Genomic DNA, 18303 nt, shown 5'->3' on the forward strand with positions numbered 1-18303 from the left:
GAAATTGACCTTCAACTTTCCTATTCTCTCCCTCTTCCCGTATTTCTTATCCAAAAAAAAAAAAAAACCCTTCACTTTCCTCTATGTAGAAAAAAAAAAGCTAACATGCAGCACCTACCATCCCACAACTAAGTGACGTATCTCAAGCACGTAGAGTTGCTGGATGGAAAAATGGATAATAAGCTATGCATCAGTAAGCTACATCAATATTCGAGACACCCAGTAAGGTCAAATTTTCATACTAGGGTCATTTCAGTTCCCCTTCATGGTAAATCTTTTCTCCTAAATACATTAGTCAAGTAGCTTTACTGACTAGGGATATTTTGTAACATCAGCGATGTGAGCAAGTGTTTTCGTGACGCTGAAACTGTCACACCGATCCACCATTTCAATCAAGTTCCAGCAGGTTCAAAACCCGCCTGGACATGATCCTGTGCAGCCTGCTCTAGGTGACCCTGCTTTAGCAGGGGGATGGACTTCAGAGATGTCTTCAGAGGTGCCGTCCAACCTCTGCCGTTCTGTGCATCCATGACTTGAACTATAGGCACGCTAATAAAGATCTCTTTAAGCTGCCACAATTTAACTGCATAAATCTGGGATGTCAAAAAATACTACGAATTTTCTAATAGAAAACAGTGTTTGGAACCAGAGATAGCAATAAAACCCTGCACAGTGTACTTCTGTTAGTATCATAACTTGTTTAAAAGTAAACTCTTCCTCCCTCTTCCACCCCTCCGAGCCTGTAACATCAAGGAAACGCTCGGTTCCGGACAGGCTTGTCTTGCAGCCCTGCTCAAGGCGTGCAGCCGCTTTAAAACCGGGCGGGCGGCTCCTCGCTACCTGCCCGGCGGGCGGGCGGCATGCAGGCCGGGCTGGGGCTGCCGGCTCGATTGCTCATGACTAGTGTCATATGACACGGTAAAGATGGCTGAAGGGGAGAGCGACACCGCATCTGCCGCGGAAATAAAAGAAGACTTTGAGATTATTGATAAAAAACAGATTCCTAATCCGGCCGAGTTGAAAAACGAGGAAAAAGGGAGAACGGAAGAGGCGAGGTGGTCTGCTCCTATCTTGTCGCTGGCCAAGAAAGCCTCGGAAAACTTAGCGCTGAGCTACGGCAACGCTCTGAAGTCTTCATCTTTGGTAGGATTCATATCCAAACCAGTCAGCAATGACAGCACAGCAAAAACAAGTATGGTTATGTTTATTTAGTAAACTTGCTTTTATGGTGCGCAAATAAGTTTGCTCCCGTAAGTGCTGTTGATTAGAGTCAGCGATGCATGATTGCTACTTTGAATTTGTTTTTAAAAATCAGATGCTGCAGGTTTTTATTTAAGCAAAAATTATGCTAACAACACAGATGTAGAACTTAATTTATTGTAATCAGAAGAATCCTAAACTCTTAATATGTTTGGGGAGACTGGCTTTAGTTTTATGCTATATGCTTTTATTTGATTCCTGCCTGTGCTTTTAAATGATTCGGTTTGTCAATTCGTTACCCTTTCTAGGTGTGCTGGTTCAGAGAAGGAACTATACTTTGCATAGCTTCCATGTCAGAAAGCAGACAAGTGAACTAAGATATAAAGTTGATAAAAATTACTTTTTTAACTGTGCTAAAAATGCCTTCTAGCTAACCACAGCTTGCTTCATTAAACATCTGTATTCGTGGGTATAGTAACCGTATGGATTTATGGAACAAGTCTGTTCGAACTGAATTACAAGGGCTTTAGTTGAGCTCATATGGAAATTAAATCTCAGCAGTATTCATAACATAGAAACAAAACCCTTCAAATGTAGCAGCAATTGGGCCTGGAGTCTGGTACTTGATGGTGCTTAATGGTTTTGGAGCGGTGGAGCTCAGTTTCGCTAACTGGTGCTGACCTTTTTGGGTTTGGTGATATTAAGTGTTGGAGCTGAAGTTCTGTGGGTATGAATTGTGTCTGCATGGTCAAGTAAGTTGCTGCTGATGGACTGTTTGGGGGGTTGTTGTGGGTTTGGTGGGTTGGGATTTTTTGTGAAAATTTCTTGGTGTTGTATATTCAGAGTTTAAGATTATTTCTGTCCCAAAAAACATAGATACTCATCTTTTCCTGCACTTTAAGTCTCACACCAAACTTCTTGCAGATTTGTTTCCTGGATGCCCATCTTAAGCACCTGGGATCTAACCTGACAGAGGGCAATTTATCCCATTTTCCTCAGTTACGTTTGGAATACTGCTGTGAATAGATGTAATTCAAAACAACGCACAGCTTTTGGCAAGGAATGGGGAATAAAATGTCCTCTCCCAGCTTCTTATCCATAAAATAAGGGAATACAACACTACCTCCCCCGATTGTTCTAATATTTGGGTAATACTTTGATGAGTCTGGTGAAAATTCCAGAAGAAAAATCTGTTTGTAACTTATACGTGAAACGTGAACAGGCACTAAATCACATATTCTGCCTATTCAACTTACTCATTATTACCTTTGACTTGGCACTATAAATTCAATTTAAAGCAGGTCTTTTTAAGAAATAACCTGAGGCCTGCAAGACCTTTTGTGGGAAACTAGGAACTTGGTCCCTGCTGCCATTTTTTTCTGAGAGATTTAATAACCTCTACCTGCTACTTCAGATCTGTTGATCACTTTTAAAATGTGCTGCACACCATGGAGTCAGCTGGATATATATATATAGAAAGGCACATCATAAAAACAGTGTCTGCCATTGAAGAACCTATGTCCTGCCTGGCAGAGAAGGATGGGAGTTAGAAATTTTAAAAATATAAATCAAGAAAGACTTGCAGTCTTAAAGATGGAGAACTGTGAACTCTTCTTCATGCTTCACTGTCTTCCAACTTCAAAGTGTGCTGAATAATCACAGTAAACAAGGCAAGGGGCTTCAAAAAGATGTTAAAATTACTCTGACTTGAATGAGATACAAGACTGTCTGACTGCATTCTTAAAGATTGCAGCATGAAGTCTGTGATCTTTTGCACCTATGTAACCGGATTCTTAATCCTTGAGGCCTAGCTTTCGTCATGTGCCTAATAACTGTCTGTTTTGCATGTACCAACTTGTACACAGTCCTGCAAAAGATGTACTTGACTGTGTAACTTTACAACAGTCTAAAAAAATATTGTTAAATTATTTAATACAAAACCTGTTCAGTTTAAATCTGCATTCATAAAGAATGCTTCGTTCACAGGATTTGTGATACATGTTTCTTGAGCAAGGTTTACAAGCAAAATAATCCTGAGGACGGTAGAAATTCAAATTCAGGAAACCATCAAAATAAGTTGGCAAGTTGCTAATGAAGCAGCCCGATTTTCTGTTTCTGCAGTTGACACTTTTTCTGCCTCCTCTGACAATATTGACATCAAAATATTACAGCCCTTCAATCCTTGTCTGGACATTATGTGCAGTTCTGAGGCTACGTTACTACACTGACTGTACTAATTGGTACAGCAGGGTACTGAGAAGACACGACTTGGTGTGCTTTGTGATACATGGATTCAATGAGAATGACTTCCTGTTTTCAGTCTTCTGATAGGGGAAGTTTTTGCTGATTTTCAACCCTGAGTTAATGCTATGTGCAGAAAAAGTAAGGTAATAATGAAAACTACCCAAAAAGACTTTTGCATAGTGTTAGGAATAGTGTTGACAACCTGGATTGGAACACGGGCACTACCTGTTAGACTCGGGTCTTCTGCAACTATTTCTGCACGGGAATATAACCATGTTTGACCCACAGGTGACAGCTGGATTCTCCTAACGCAACGGCGTTGGCTCATAGGACCGAGATGACCATTGGCCCGCGGTTGGCAGCCTCCATCAGAACCTGGTGCTGACTGGCAGGAAAAAGCGGTGGCTGGCAGCCCAGTTTCATCGCGCCCTCCTTCGCGTTTAAGCCAAGGAAACCTGGCCCGCCCCGGCGGGGTGGAGTAGCAGCACCTGCCTGTCAGGACGGCGCAGGGGAGGGGCTCAAGAGAGGCATTTAACTCCCCGCTGCCACGCAGCGAAAACTCTTTCTAAAATGGCGCCGGTCGCGCCGCGCCGCCCGCCTCGCCACGCTCGGTCTCGCGAGAGTTCCCGGGGGTGGCGCGTGTGCCGTTGCCGTGGTAACACGGGCGGGAAGGGCTCGTTTCAGCCCGGGGGGTGTTGCTGGCCTCCGCCGCTGCTCCCCGCCGCCCAGGTAGGGGCCCCCGCGGGCGCTGAGGCGGTGCTAGGCCCGGGGCGGGGAGCGAAGGTGCCGTGTTGTGTGTGCCCGCCCTCCCCGGGGAGGCGGCGGGTGCTGGGAGCGGCAGGGCCGGGGCAGCGGCCCGGCTCCCGGCCGTGTCAGCCCTCGATCCGCGCGTTGGGAGCGGAGGGGCTTCGCCCGGGGCTTACACCCGGCTCTTCTCACGCCGTTCGGTTCACCTCGGCAAGATGGAGGCCGAGACGGGGAAGCCCCGCTCCCGTCAGCGCTGCGAGGGGGCAGGAGTGCGTTCCTAAAAGCCGCTTTTCTTTCTCCACCCGCGTCTCCCAACCCAGGTGCGCGACACCACGCCATGGAGGAGCGTGCCAACCTCATGAACATGATGAAGCTCAGTATCAAAACCCTGATCCAGTCGGCCCTCAGCCTGGGCCGGACGCTGGACTCCGACTTCCCTCCCTTGCAGCAGTTCTTCGTGGTGCTGGAGCACTGCCTCAAGCACGGACTGAAAGGTGGGCACCCGCTCCCCGCAGCCGGCCCGGCTGCCACGCTGAGGAGAGGCGGATAAATGTCTCCGTGTCGCGTTCGCTCTGCCTCCGGTTTGACACCTGTGTGAGGTTAATATTAAATCATGAACGCTGTATGATGCTCATTGGTATTACAGCTACAGTTGTGCCTCCGAAGCTGCAAAGGTATTTTTAATGCCGCTTTTTCATTGGCATAAGACAGGACAAGGGGCAATGGCCTCAAGTTAAGAGTATGGGAAGTTCCGCACCAACATGCAGAAGAACTTCTTCACAGTGAGGGTGACAGAACCTTGGGACAGGCTGCCCAGGGGGTGTGGAGTCTCCTTCTCTGGAGATATTCAAGACCCGTCTGGACACCAACCTGTGCAACCTGTCCTAGGGACCCTGCTTTGGCAGGGGGGTTGGACTTGGTGATCTCTGGAGGTCCCTTCCAACACCTACAATTCTGTGAATTCTGTGAATATTATTAGAAGCTGGTAAGACAAAGTAAAATGCAGACTAAAAAATGTGATTCTGGAGTTGGAAGCATACCAGTTTTCCTCACAAACTTCTCTGTATACTCCCTTTAGTGAAGAAGACTTTCATTGGACAGAACAAATCATTTTTTGGTCCTCTGGAGCTAGTGGAAAAACTTTGTCCTGAAGCATCAGATATAGCAACTAGTGTTAAAAATCTGCCAGAATTGAAGTAAGTTGGTTGTTGGGGGTGATGCATTTCACTTCTATTGCTGGGAAAAAGAACCCTTCGTCTAGTCTCTCACCTTGCTTAATAAGATCTTGTTCCCAAAGAGAAAAATAGGGTACGCAGGAGGCATTAACTTCTCCAAGAGATAAGGAGGACATCTCAAAATACTCTGTGATTCTGATTCAAACAGTACTGTCACATTAAAGCATAGCATTTGGAAATTTATATGAGCTTGCTAAAAATAACTCTTAGAGACTTCACAAATATTTTCTTTCCTCTTCTCTCCCTCACTTTATGGTTTTGTCTGATTTTGTGCATAAGGTAGTAATAGTTCATTTGGGTCATTCAGGATGGCAAAAAGAGACAAGTTTTAGTGCTGGGATACGTTGGGTTACAGTGGCGGTTGGAAATTGATGTCTTTGCAAGTGAGGAAGATTTTACAATATACTTTCTGTCCACTGAAGCAATGGGATTTACTTAAATGCTTCTGTGTTCTGGAAAGAACACTTTCAAGGGAGAATCTCAAATTGTATAAATCTAGTTAATAAACCACTTTGTTTTTACCAAAACATGCAACTTTTCATTTTAGGACTGCGGTAGGAAGAGGAAGAGCTTGGCTTTATCTAGCACTCATGCAAAAGAAACTGGCAGATTATCTCAAAGTACTCTTGGACCATAAGCATCTATTAAGGTAACAGATATACACTGAAAGTTCACATTGTTGTAGCAAGAGGTTTTTAACTGGCCAGCTTTAAGTTTTTTTCTTGCAACCTGCAGAGAGACAACTTGTTCAATGTTTTTGCAGTGAATCTACAGGTGAACAAGTAGAGAGTTAGTTCTGCATCTTCCACCTTTGCAATGAATTATCAGAGAGGGAGCTTGATAAGGGCTGTTTACTATTTATGTGATTTCAGTGATGGAAGCCCCATTATAATTGTTACAGTGTGCACTGATGCCTTGTAATATTTCTTATAGTGAATTTTACGAACCTGATGCATTGATGATGGAAGAGGAAGGAGCTGTCATTGTGGGTCTGCTAGTTGGATTGAATGTTATTGATGCAAACCTTTGCTTGAAAGGAGAAGACTTGGATTCCCAGGTGAAGACTAAAGCTTAAATAAGATCAGTCTGTGTAAGAGTCCAGTAGAATTAAGCACATCCCTAAGTAGTGAGATGGGTCCAGAATTATTAAATGTGGTATGCAGCCAGGGTTTGCCATTGTTGTCATAAGCAGGTGTCTGAATGTCTTATGATAAATCAAAAGTTGGATGAACGAAGAGAATTACAAGAGATGCTGTCAACATCAATCAGCTGGGGATTCATGGGAGCTTTGCATTTAAGGAGGAATTGTGGTTTCCTTTTGGCTTTGGTGTGCATGGGGGGTGATGTTGCACACCTCTGCTGTTTTAATGAAACACCTCAAAACATTCCTTACACTCCTGGGCTGTTTGTGACCCCAACAAATAAATGCCTTACACGAATCTCTGCTTAACTAACTATGAAGACCCTGTAGTTTGAAACCATGTCCTCTTTCAGCTGGTCTGCTTCTGAATTAGGTAAAACTTGACAAAATGGGTCAGTAGCATTGCAGAAGTCCTAATTCTCTTTCTGAGCTGTAAATTAAATACATAAGTTGCTATAATTTTATTCTTACTAACCTTTTTTTATCTTAAAAAGATAATGTTGCAGAAAGTAACATTGAAATTAACATTGACATTATCCTGCCTGTTATAAAATTATGAACATGGCTAGCTAGTAATGTCTTTAACCAATTCTTTGAATTCTTAAGTGTCTGATCTCTGTAAGATACTGTGTTTCTAGAAAGCATGATTTAAGCTCCTTTAAGCAGGAATGTCACGTGTGGAAACTTGTCGTGTTTTCCACATTGAATCAAAAAAAGAAAAACTACTTAAAGAAATGGATACTTATGTACAAGTGTATGGAAATGCTGCCAAAACTAACTGCTAGAAACTGAGCATGCTGAATATGGTTATTTTGGTGCTTTTACAACAAACACTAGCTTGTACATTTGCTTTAGCTGGGAAGAATATAGGTACTGTCTGTTGTTCTAAACTTAAACTTTGTATATTTGGCTTTTTCCAAATATGCAGTAATGCCTGCTGCTGTGCAGAATTGCACTGTGAAGGTGTGTTAATGTCTTAAATATATTTTTCAGGTTGGAGTGATTGATTTTTCCTTGTACCTTAAAGAAACTCAGGACAGTGATGGCCAACAGTATGTATGGTGAATTACTGATTCTCAGTTGTTACCTTTTTTGGTAGAACTAACCTGTCAGTCTGTGGGAGCACATGAGTGATGGAGATCTTCAACTCTCTTAATCACCAAGAAAAGAGGTTTTAAAAGAAAATAGGTTTTGTTAGCTGAACAAAAGTACTGACTTTCAAAGGCTGACCTCGTGGTTTTAACAACAGTATGGTTTGGAGAGTTTGTATCTTGAGCTGGGACTAAACTAAAAGCACCCAAAATTTTAGGTGGGGTTTGATTGGGTTTTAGGAGATGGGATCTGCCAGGTCACCCACTGCTAAATCACTGCTTTGTTTGTTTGTTGTTGCACTGTTCCAAAAACACTCTCAATTAGGTAGTTGCATTTGTGGGAGAGATCACTTACGGAGGAATAGAGCACTTCTGGGTGTAAATGTTGGGTGAATTTGATTGCAACTGTTAGTATCACTGTGTGTAGAAGACTTGCAGTGAACGGAGGGGACTTCAGAGTTTGTGTGCTTCCTGTGCTTCAGAGCATTTCACTCTTTAGCTGCTGATTTCTGCTTAAAAAAAAAAAGAATAGGTTTCAGTTTGCAAGTCTCTGCTGAAAATGCTAGTACAAACCAACCCTTTAGAATGAAGGAGTTTGTTCTCAATCAATAAATTCTCCCTTTTACAACTAGAGATGGAGGGATCACAGCTGTCCTTGACCAGAAGCATTATGTGGAAGAACTTAACCGGCATCTAAGGTGGGATTTTCATCTTTGGAATGTATAAACACTTGTCCTGTTTAGCTTTTCTAGTATGACTTTGTCTCTCCAGTCAGTCTTGTAGTTTTTTGTCCAATATTGAAAAGCTGCTTCTGATTATTTCCTCAAATCCTAGTTTCATTCTGTAATCTTAATTTTCTGCTGGCATATGCAATGCAGAAAAAAAATCTGTGTAATAATAGTTGACTCTTTTTTTTGAGACATTAGTAATTAACAGAAGGCTTTGGAGCTACCTTTTCAAGAGAAAACTATTGCTGTGTATCTAGCACTCAATTCTTTAGAGAAAGAATCATTGAATCACAGAATCTCTTGAGTTGGAAGGGTCCCATAAGGATCATCAAGTCCAAGTCTTGGCTCATACATTGCTCAGCAGGAGATGCACACCTCACCCCCTGGAACATCAGAGAGATGTTAAAACTGCAAAACATATGCCAACTAATACAATAGGCTGCCAACTGTGGGGAAATGCATGTTCCTCTTGGAGCTTAAGAGGAACAGTTGTCCTTTCTCTGGGATTTTCGCCAGTTCACCAAAGTATTTCATTGTTAACAAATGCAAAACACTAAAAGTGTGTTTGATGATAGGAATAAATGTTGAAAACTGTCCCCTTACTGTTCTTACACACCTCTTTTCCTTGCTGCAGTTGCACAGTTGCAGATCTTCAAAACAAAATAGACTGTTTAGAAAAGACCAATTCAAAACTCCAGGAAGAGGTTTGTGTCTGATTTGTTAAATATCTCTCTTAGCTGTTTTCTATCAGAGGCAGGACTCCCTAGAAATGAATATACCTTAGACCTGATATTTGAGTTGATGCTGAGGAAGTATTTGGGATTAATAAGACTGGCAGTAATTGGCACGTGGGCAAAGCTCTGTGAAAAGCTTCTGTGTTAAGTGAGTTATTAGACTGCTTTTGGACACCTGTTTGTTAGACAGGTTCCCTTAATCAAGTTGTTTATCTTGCAATGGTGTCTCCACCCAAAACCTATCATAACACCACAATGAACATGATTTGACCCTCTTCCTTCTGCACACACACGTGTGCATGTATTTGTCACGAGTCAAACAGAAAAGGAGAAGGAAAAGAACCACACTTCAATTAGGAAACCTTTTATAGCTGGTAACTGAAATGAATGCAGCAGCATGCTTTAATGTTTATATATATTATATATATATAATTTCAAAGTGTATTTGTGTACTGCAATTCCTGTTAGTTTTTGGGGTATTTCCCCTTAAATGCCATAAACATCCACCCATGAGTGCCAGCCCTGACTTGCTATCTGACTTCTAGTTCATACCAAAAGGGATATCTCAGTTCTGTGCTGGATTATAGCCTTTTATGCTATTTTTTGTAATTATTCTTTTTATATATTTCTTTGCCACAGTCATTATTTTAAAATAATTGATGACAGTGTGAAGCAGAAGTCAGATGAACAAATGTTGGTGGGCCTATTGATTTAGGCTGTACAGTGAGTACGGTTGCAGAGGGGTCAGGCAGCTTCTGGGGAGAGCTAAAGGGCCAAAAGGGGAAGTGAACAGTGCACCTGCTGCAAAGGCTGAGCTACTAACTTTAGAATTCCTCCAGATGTTGTGTGCTTTGCAGTGATTAAATATAGATACCTTCTCTTTGTAAACAGCTTGCAGCAGCAACGGACCGAATTGGATCGCTTCAGGAAGAGCAGCAGCAATTAAAACAGCAAAATGAATTAATTCGAGAACGGAGTGAAAAAAGTGTAGAGGTGGGATGCCTGTTTACAGATAATGGGGATCCTTAAAATAAGTGATCTCTCTTCATCAGCTCTAGTTAGTGCTCTCAAAAGCTCTTTGAGCTGAGATGCTAGGTACAGTGTAGTGTGCTCCTAAGCAGATCACTGTGTATAGTGTGCACAGCCATTAGATTTTGCTGTTCTGCACTGCACACCTAAAGGTGTACTCGAGGAAGGGTGGGAGCATTGAAAGTGTTAGAATGGTTTGGGTTTATTTTTGGTGTGTTCTTTGACATTTATTAATCAGCTTGTTTGTACAATAGTGGGATTTTACTTGAAATAGCACTTAAGAATTGGAGGCATACTTTGAATACTTAACTCTGTGGTCTTATGTGGCTTCTTACAGGTAACAAAAGAGGATACAAAAGTGGAATTGGATACTTACAAGCAGTCACGCCAGGGTCTTGATGAAATGTACAGTGATGTTTGGAAACAGTTGAAAGAAGAAAAAAAAATTAGGCTGGTAAGGAAATGAAAAAAGTGAAATGAAAGAGGTGGAATTCTCCCTACTTTAAGGCAGCATTACAAGTGCCAGATGTATGCTGTGCACTTTTTGCAACTATTCAGAATTCATAATGGATTTGCAAACAAGGTGCTGGACACGTGTTATTTATGATGTCTGTAAAGAACTGGAAATTTGGGCATTGGGGCTTTTAGAATGCTAAAAATAAGACGTCTTCCTCTGTTTAAGATCCTACCAAGATTATTGTAACAGAGACTAAGATAAAAACAAACAAAAAAAGGAGGTAAATATGGTGTATGCACAACAGTCACTTCCACAGTGAGCTGGTGAAGAGGCTGCCCAGGCTTGCTGAAACCTATGGCTCTTAAGGCATCCCAGCTCCAGCTGCCAGGCTGCAAAGTTACACATGGTGCTCTACTCCTCCAGGCAAGGGGTGTAGATCTGCTGGCATGATCTGGAGAGCTGAAATAGTATTGTAAGTTTGTTATAAATAGTATTTGTAAGTATTTCTATAAATAATAGTATTTGTAAGTTAATACGTAAGTTTTGCTGACTTACAGTATTGAGACCTAGTTCTCTTGTAAGATCATAGCTCAGTATTATCTTAGAGTAATACATAGCTCTGGTCAGAGGGTTATATGGGTTTTGGAAATGTGTGTGTCTGATTTATGACTACAGAGCAATAAGTAGGAAATCTCTTTGTAAGGAACTAGAGAAAGAGTTGGAGCTACAGATTGGAATGAAAACAGAAATGGAAATTGCCATGAAACTTCTGGAAAAAGATACTCATGAAAAACAAGACACCTTGGTTGCACTTCGCCAGCAGCTGGAAGAGGTGAAGGCAATTAACTTGCAGATGTTTCACAAATCTCAGGTATGTACATGGGGTGAACAGAAAGAGCAGCTGTAATGATCTTTACATGTTAATTACCTGCTGGGGGTGCATATACACTTGTGTGCATCTGAAATAATGCTTGGATGCAACGATTCTTAGGAATATTAATTACAGAGTTTTAAAACTGTAGAAGGAATTGTATGGTGTTTGCTTATCATGCTTCATTATTGGTGAGATAATGGATGTGTTGGAAAGAAAGGGGGTTTCTTGAGCATGCTACATAGTGTGCCATAGGATCATCCAGCAAATGCTGAGCTACATGGAGGTCTCACAGAGGAGAAGGTGATTGCAAGGGTCCTTTCTTCTAACCACTGAATGATTAGTCTTTAAAAACTGTCTTCTAATGTCCATTATGTCATATTGCCTCTTACCCCACATTTAACACTGTTTACCATAGAAACCACCAATAAACCTCTCACAACCAACAGAAAACTATCATTTATTTTGTCTGGTTTCACCAGGCTGTGCCCAAAGGGTCAGCTGAGTGCTGTAGCCAGCAGAAAGTCAACCCTGGATTTGGGGAAGGGGGGAGCTCTGTGGTCAGGCTGGCCTCTGGAGCTGCCAAAAATGCTGTTGGACTGTTTTAGGCATTTTGTAATACCCTCTTATCCTAAGACCTGGCTCTCCAGAAGTAAGATGGTTAAAGTAAAATTAAAAGCATTTTGCTTTCTAGGCCTGTCTCCTTTTCTCAGTCTTTTCAGATGGGCAAAGTAGTTTACTTTTGCATCATATATTGCAGGGGGTTGGACACGTTCTTGTGATTGATTTTCTTGTTTGGGTGTGTTGTGGTGTTTCGTACTTGTTTGAGTTTTGTTGAAGGGTTTGTTTTTTTTTTTCAGTTGGACAAAAGCTAGGCATTTCTGCAAGAAAGTGATGGATTAGCAGTGTTCCCAGAAAATACACAGAGCTTCTCTCCATTACTGACATAAGAGCTTAACCAGATTTCCCCTCCCACATCCCAAATCCAGACAGAATTACTCTCTATTTTATGGGCTGCTTCCCAATGCCTGTTCAGGGCTTAGCCAGGCCTCTGCCTCCAGCACAGATGCATAGATTCTTGGAAGGTGACAGCCAGTGAAACCCCAAGCTGAGGTATGGCTTTGCCTTCCACAGCAGTTCTGGGAGGTCTGGCTCCCTGGTTCTGTGCCCATTGGGAGTGGTCGTTACATTCAAATTGTAACAGCAACATAATTGATGTTCTTACCCTCTCCTTTTAATCTGATAATTTACGTCCTTTTCTTTCTAAAGAGGCGATTTGGGGCTTACAGCTGATCTCATGGGCCAAAATGTAGCACAGTGAAGTTTGGGGGTTTTCTGAGCTCTAAACAAACCAAGTTCAGTGTCTGCTCTGGCATTATCAGCATTTTGTGCATTCCACAGGCACACAGACCCAGGCACAGCCTGTAACAAGTTAAACATTCTTTATCTAGTGTCAGAATTCCATTAAGCACTAACCCTTTGTGCTTTGGAAAACCAAAATGTATTACCTAGAATGACTGTTCCCTTATTTCTACAGAACGCAGAGTGTTCGTTACAGCAGAAAACAGAAGCAATATCCTCTTTTGAAGGAAAAGCAAATGAGATGATGTCCTCTATGAAACAGATGGAGGAGAGGTAATAATTACAAGCTCAAAACCCCAATGCTGAAGTCAGTATAAAGTTTCCAACCAAAACCTTTGTAGAATGACCTTCCATGCACCTCCTCGAGACACTTGGGCATACAAACAAGCATGGTGTTCTTTTCCCTTCTCCTCCTTATCACCCTTTGTGCTTGCCTGCTCTCTCTTCACATACAAATGAGCCCATAACTGACCTGTTCCAGAACCCTAGCTCTTTCCTAGGCAGGCAGTCTGAAAACATTTTGGCTTTAGCTTAAGAACAGTCATGACTTACTCTTTGGGTTTTTGCAGAAATAGTTACTTTCAAAAGCTTCTTGTGTTTTTCTCTGATAGCATTTTCAGTTCAAGATTTCTTTAAAGTTCTGTAGTAAATTAAAGAGATCAAAATCAGAGGGTGTGGGTAAGGAGTATGTGAATTGCTGACAAATGTGTGTGTTCCTGCCTTTCTAGGCTGCAGCATGCAGAAAAGGCAAGGCAAGCTGCAGAAGAAAGGTGCAACAAGATGAAGCAAGAGCTTGCTGGCAGGCTTGACACTTGTCGGCAGCAGATACACCAACTGGACAGCAAATGGTATTTCACTGATCAGGTTTTTCCTTCTGCCATTTCTTTATGAAGTATTTTTTCTCCTCTTTCTGTGCTCAGGTCTAAAGGGGAAAGGTTTGAATTACATTGGGTTCAGCAAGCGTTGACAGAAGTATGCAAGATCTAGCACAGCACCTCAGTGTAGTGAACAGTTAGCAGGAGGATTCTGAAATGCTTTTCCCAGAACATCCAATTTAGAGCACAAAGTGCCAGTAGAAATGTGGTCATTCTAATGAGCAGCAGAGCTGTCAGTGAACTAAATCAGGAGACAGAGAAGGTCACGCTTGTATTCTGAGAGTGTAAATGACTGTCAGCCAAAAGGACTCTGGGGTTGGTTAGGGTTTTGGGGCTGAGGAGCAGCCTGGTGTTCTTAGAGAATATTAAACCTCTGAAGACTTCTAATTTCTTTAGAAATGCTTTTTTCACAGCTTAGACTTCAGGGTAGAATGTATCTTTCAAACATGGCTGTTTAAACACAGGTAGTCAAGTACATACTTGGGAGGATTGTTCTTTCTGGTTTTAATACCAGCCATTCACTGCTTGTTTTCTATGACCTGAAAATATTAATACAGTTTTGATACCTACTGCCATAACATCCCTGCTGTCTCCTTTCCCAGAACCCCACTCTAGTTTTTTGCCCTCTTTTGGACAAGGTTTCTTCTTCTCATACTGTTGCTGTCCTTAAGCACTGTAGGTTATTTTCCTGCTATGGATTTCTTAGACTGAATTATTTCTAAATAGCTCAACTCTGGAGAAGGAGTTAAAGTCTGAAAAGGAACAGAGACAAACTTTGCAAAGAGAACTACACCAAGAGAAGGACGCTACCACTCTGCTTAAAACAGAACTGCAACAGATGGAGGGGCTGAAAAAGGTACTCACCATGCATGTGTGTCCAGTGTTGAGGAGTAAAGCTGATGTAGAACCAGTGCAGTGTTTGCATCTGAAATGCCTCTCCTCTGAAGCATTTCAAAAGCTTGGCTGACATAATGTGAGTCTGCACATGAAATGCCAAGAGAGGGAACTTGGGAGAGATGCAGGGCTCGGGCAATGAGAATGGCAGAGCTGGAGGTGGCCGGGGAGGTTTCTCTCTCCCCTGCCTTAGCTGCACGAGCGTCTGAGCTGCTCATCAACCCAGAGCTGAGGTGGGATATCTGGGGCCAGAAAGCTCATCAGCCATCCCATGGTGAGGTACATCCCCTGCTCAGTGGGAAAGGGCAGGTTCAGTGCTTCCAGTGGCACCAGCAGGTCTTTAAACTGTGTGTAATTCAATAAGAACATGTCTTCAAGGAGTTGAAACAACAGAATTTACTATTAAGCATGAACATTCTGGTTACACAGGAGCAAATTTCCTTTGGGTTATTCAGCAGCTTAGAGGTTGAAGACACAGTTTACACCAACATCTGTCTACATGCTTGTGTGTAGGCACAGGACTGCTGCCTTCTGCCTGTGCTCAGGGATGTTAACAGCCTCAGTCTTCCTCTTTCTGGTAAATACAGTTAAATGATGCTGTTTGTGCAGAACTCACGGGTAGTTCACCTCTGTAATTCTAAAAATCAAGCCCTAGAGGTGGGTAGCTTTGTAAAGGAGCTTATTCTTTTGAACTGCTGGGTAGTTTGGATAGACTGATCTAGGTTATAGGTCAAACTTAGCACACACAAACCTTGATTTTGTGCTTGCTTTGGTAGGAACTGAGGAAACTGCAAGATGAGAAGCAGCACTTAGAGAAAGTCTGTGAGGAGCAGGAGCAAGCTCTTCAAGAAATGGGACTTCATCTTAGCCAGTAAGTTCTAAATACTAGGAAACACTCTGTCCCAGCACAACTCTGAGCAATGTAACCTGGATGATGGAGTATCAAACACAAATAATTTTAAAATCCACCCAGTCATGAGACTTTTCGGAGGCAACTGCTATGCATGGGGAACTAAACAGCTATGAAACGAGTGGAAGATCCTTGTAGGATGGCTGAGATGGGAAGCACTGCAGACAGTGCTTCAATCTTAGTGTGTGGAACTGTTTTTCCTACCTGAATATAGTGAGAAGGGGCCAAACCCCAAGGTGACAGAGACTCCTGGTGATGGTGGGTGGTTGCAAGTTGTAACAGGATGCTGGACTGGAGGTCAGACTCAGGGTCTGATGGGAGAGGGCAGTAAAACTGAACACAACTGAAGGTCAAGTCAGGCAGAGGGAATAATTTTATATTTTTTTTTCCAGATCAAAGTTGAAGATGGAAGATATTAAAGAAGTAAACAAGGCACTAAAGGTACTCTGTCTCATGGATTTTGACTAAACCATACACATTTCATTTAACACCTTCAGATTTCACTGTGGTTATCCTACTTCAGAAGTCTTCTGAAGAACACCAACAATGTTGGTAAACTGCCCTTGGAGTTTATTTTCATAAATTTATCTACAGTCACACTGACATTCCCATTTTCCAGGGTCATACTTGGCTGAAGGATGATGAAGCAACACACTGCAAGCAATGTGACAAGGAATTCTCCATCTCAAGAAGGAAGGTAGTGCTGTTCAGTGGATTTTGTATTTCCTTTTGTCACAGGAAGGAAAAATTGTGCTGTTGTCCCATGTGTTGGGGGAGACTGATGCTGGCATGGTAACTGCCTAGAGCAGTCACTTGGTCTTTCCCATCCTAAAACTGCTGCTGCTCTGCTTGGGCTCCTGCCTGGGTAGGGAGCTGTTAGGGGCCGAGTTCTCTCGTCATGTGGTTACTTTCCTGCCCCTGCGGGATGGGGTGGAAGGAAGGATGGATGCTGATGGTGCTCAGTTGCAAGGGGTGGCTGCCGGGGTCCTGCCTGGGGTTTGGGGCAGCTTGGTGTGTCTGCACGGGCAGCTGCCAGCCCAGGCATCCGATTTCCTCTGAGCAGAGCTGGGCCCGTGTGAGCTGTCCTGAAAGCCTGAGCTGGGCCCCTGCCAGGGAGCTGCGAAGCTGCAGGGCAGCTCCTGTGGGCCAGGCCAAGCCCATTCTGCGGGTGAGCCAGGTGGGAAGCCAGGCTGGCAGGTAGCACCCCTGCTCCCTGTTTAGTCTCTGCGCAGGAGGAAGAGGTGCTGGGGGGCCAGGACTGGCCTGGGGGGCAGCGGAGGGTGACAGCAGCGGACTCCAAAACCTGTTACAAGGTCTGATTCAGTGGCTCATGATGCTCCATTTCCAGGCAGCGCTGTTGACTCTGCCTCTCTTTTTGCAGCATCACTGCAGGAACTGCGGGGACATCTTCTGCAACACTTGCTCCAGCAATGAGCTGGCACTGCCATCCTACCCTAAACCTGTCCGCGTCTGCGACACGTGTCACACACTACTCCTTCAGCGGTGTTCATCTAATTCCTCCTAAGGCTTTGTGACCTCCACAGGACCACTTTAACATTGGAAAAGTAGCCATTATTTTTCTAATTATGAATTCCAGGCATCCTCTGTGCTGCAGGCTGTCTGGTCTCTAGTATTTTCCACTTTAAGGCCGAGCAATGTAAAATAATCTGTAGGGGTTATGCAAGCTAATGTTTCCCCCAATGGAATAATTATTTCAACTCTAAATTCACTTGAAGGTCTATTTCAGACTAAAATGCAAATTCACTTTTCTGATTTTTTTATAGATATTTGTATTAAAATTTGTATATGGCATTTCTACATGTATTTGGTCCCTCTAGACATTACTGCCTTCCTGCACATTAACTTCAGCTCCCCTGTGTCTGCACTGTCAGCACTCCTGTTGTCACTGGCTCATATACAGTCTGTATTTGCTCCAAGAAAAGCCCATCTAGGAATGGTCTTTGGGAAGCACATTACAGTGGGTGTCAATGAATGTGCCTTCAGTTCACTGCAGAGTCAAACCCTACACCCCTTGTACTTGTTCTGCAAGTCGCTGTGACCACAGTATAATAGTTACACAATAAAACCTTTTGCAAAAGCTAAGAGCAAGAGTGAAGTTGTGACTCCTGACAGCTGTTGGTGGATCCCAGAAGAGAATGTTCCTGCATGTGACAGCTGAAGCTCCAGCAGCTGAACTGCACCCAAATTACTGAGAGGCACCTGAGGTGCCAGGTAAAGCCCTGCAGAAGTGGCTGCTTCTAGCCCTCCTCAGGGGAAGAGGGGGCAGGGCCATGCCTCCAGCTCCTGCAGCTGCCTTTTCAAGCTCCAGCAAGGCTGCCAGCAGCCCAGGCAGGACAAGTGGTGCTGCAGTGTCAGGGATTCTTCCTGCTGGTACTTGTCATGTTACACCAGGGACAACATAACATGGGCAAAGCCCAGGTGAAGGCAGCCATCATCCCCTGCCCCAGGCAGCAGTTACAGCCTGAGGCCTGGCCTGTGCCCCCCATCCTGCCTCAGGCTCCTCAATGCTGAGGCCCAGCAAGGTTTAGAGAGATGGGCTCCAACCCCAAGCTCTGGCTGCACACAGCAGCCAAGGTCAGGACTGTCCCTTCCCAGGTCCACTGCTGCAAAAGTGAGAAAGCAGCTGACATTCCCAATTGTTAGGGAAGAATGGTGAACTAGGAAGGCACATGCATGGAAACACCTTCCCCAGTCCCTCCAGGGAAAGTTCCAGATATAACTATGCTGCTGGTAAAACCACACCTTGAAGCAAGAGGTCTGAGAA

General features: G+C 43.4%; 1 protein-coding gene across 1 annotated transcript; it reads left to right on the forward strand.

Moving 5' to 3' along the window:
• Positions 1-924: 924 nt before the first annotated feature.
• Positions 925-17589, forward strand: RUFY1 (RUN and FYVE domain containing 1; the record flags this gene model as incomplete). Its single annotated transcript, XM_084268607.1, has 18 exons — positions 925-1192; positions 4512-4685; positions 5270-5387; positions 5974-6075; positions 6360-6483; positions 7561-7619; positions 8291-8356; positions 9021-9090; positions 10012-10113; positions 10487-10603; positions 11310-11477; positions 13015-13112; positions 13568-13687; positions 14441-14570; positions 15385-15479; positions 15911-15959; positions 16138-16215; positions 16900-17589. 18 exons carry the CDS (start codon positions 925-927, stop codon positions 17041-17043), a joined length of 2082 nt encoding a protein of 693 aa, XP_084124733.1. The 3' UTR covers positions 17044-17589.
• Positions 17590-18303: the final 714 nt, after the last annotated feature.

This window comes from Gallinula chloropus (assembly GCF_964237585.1).
Source record: "Gallinula chloropus genome assembly, chromosome: 10".
Classification (NCBI taxonomy): Eukaryota; Metazoa; Chordata; class Aves; order Gruiformes; family Rallidae; genus Gallinula; species Gallinula chloropus.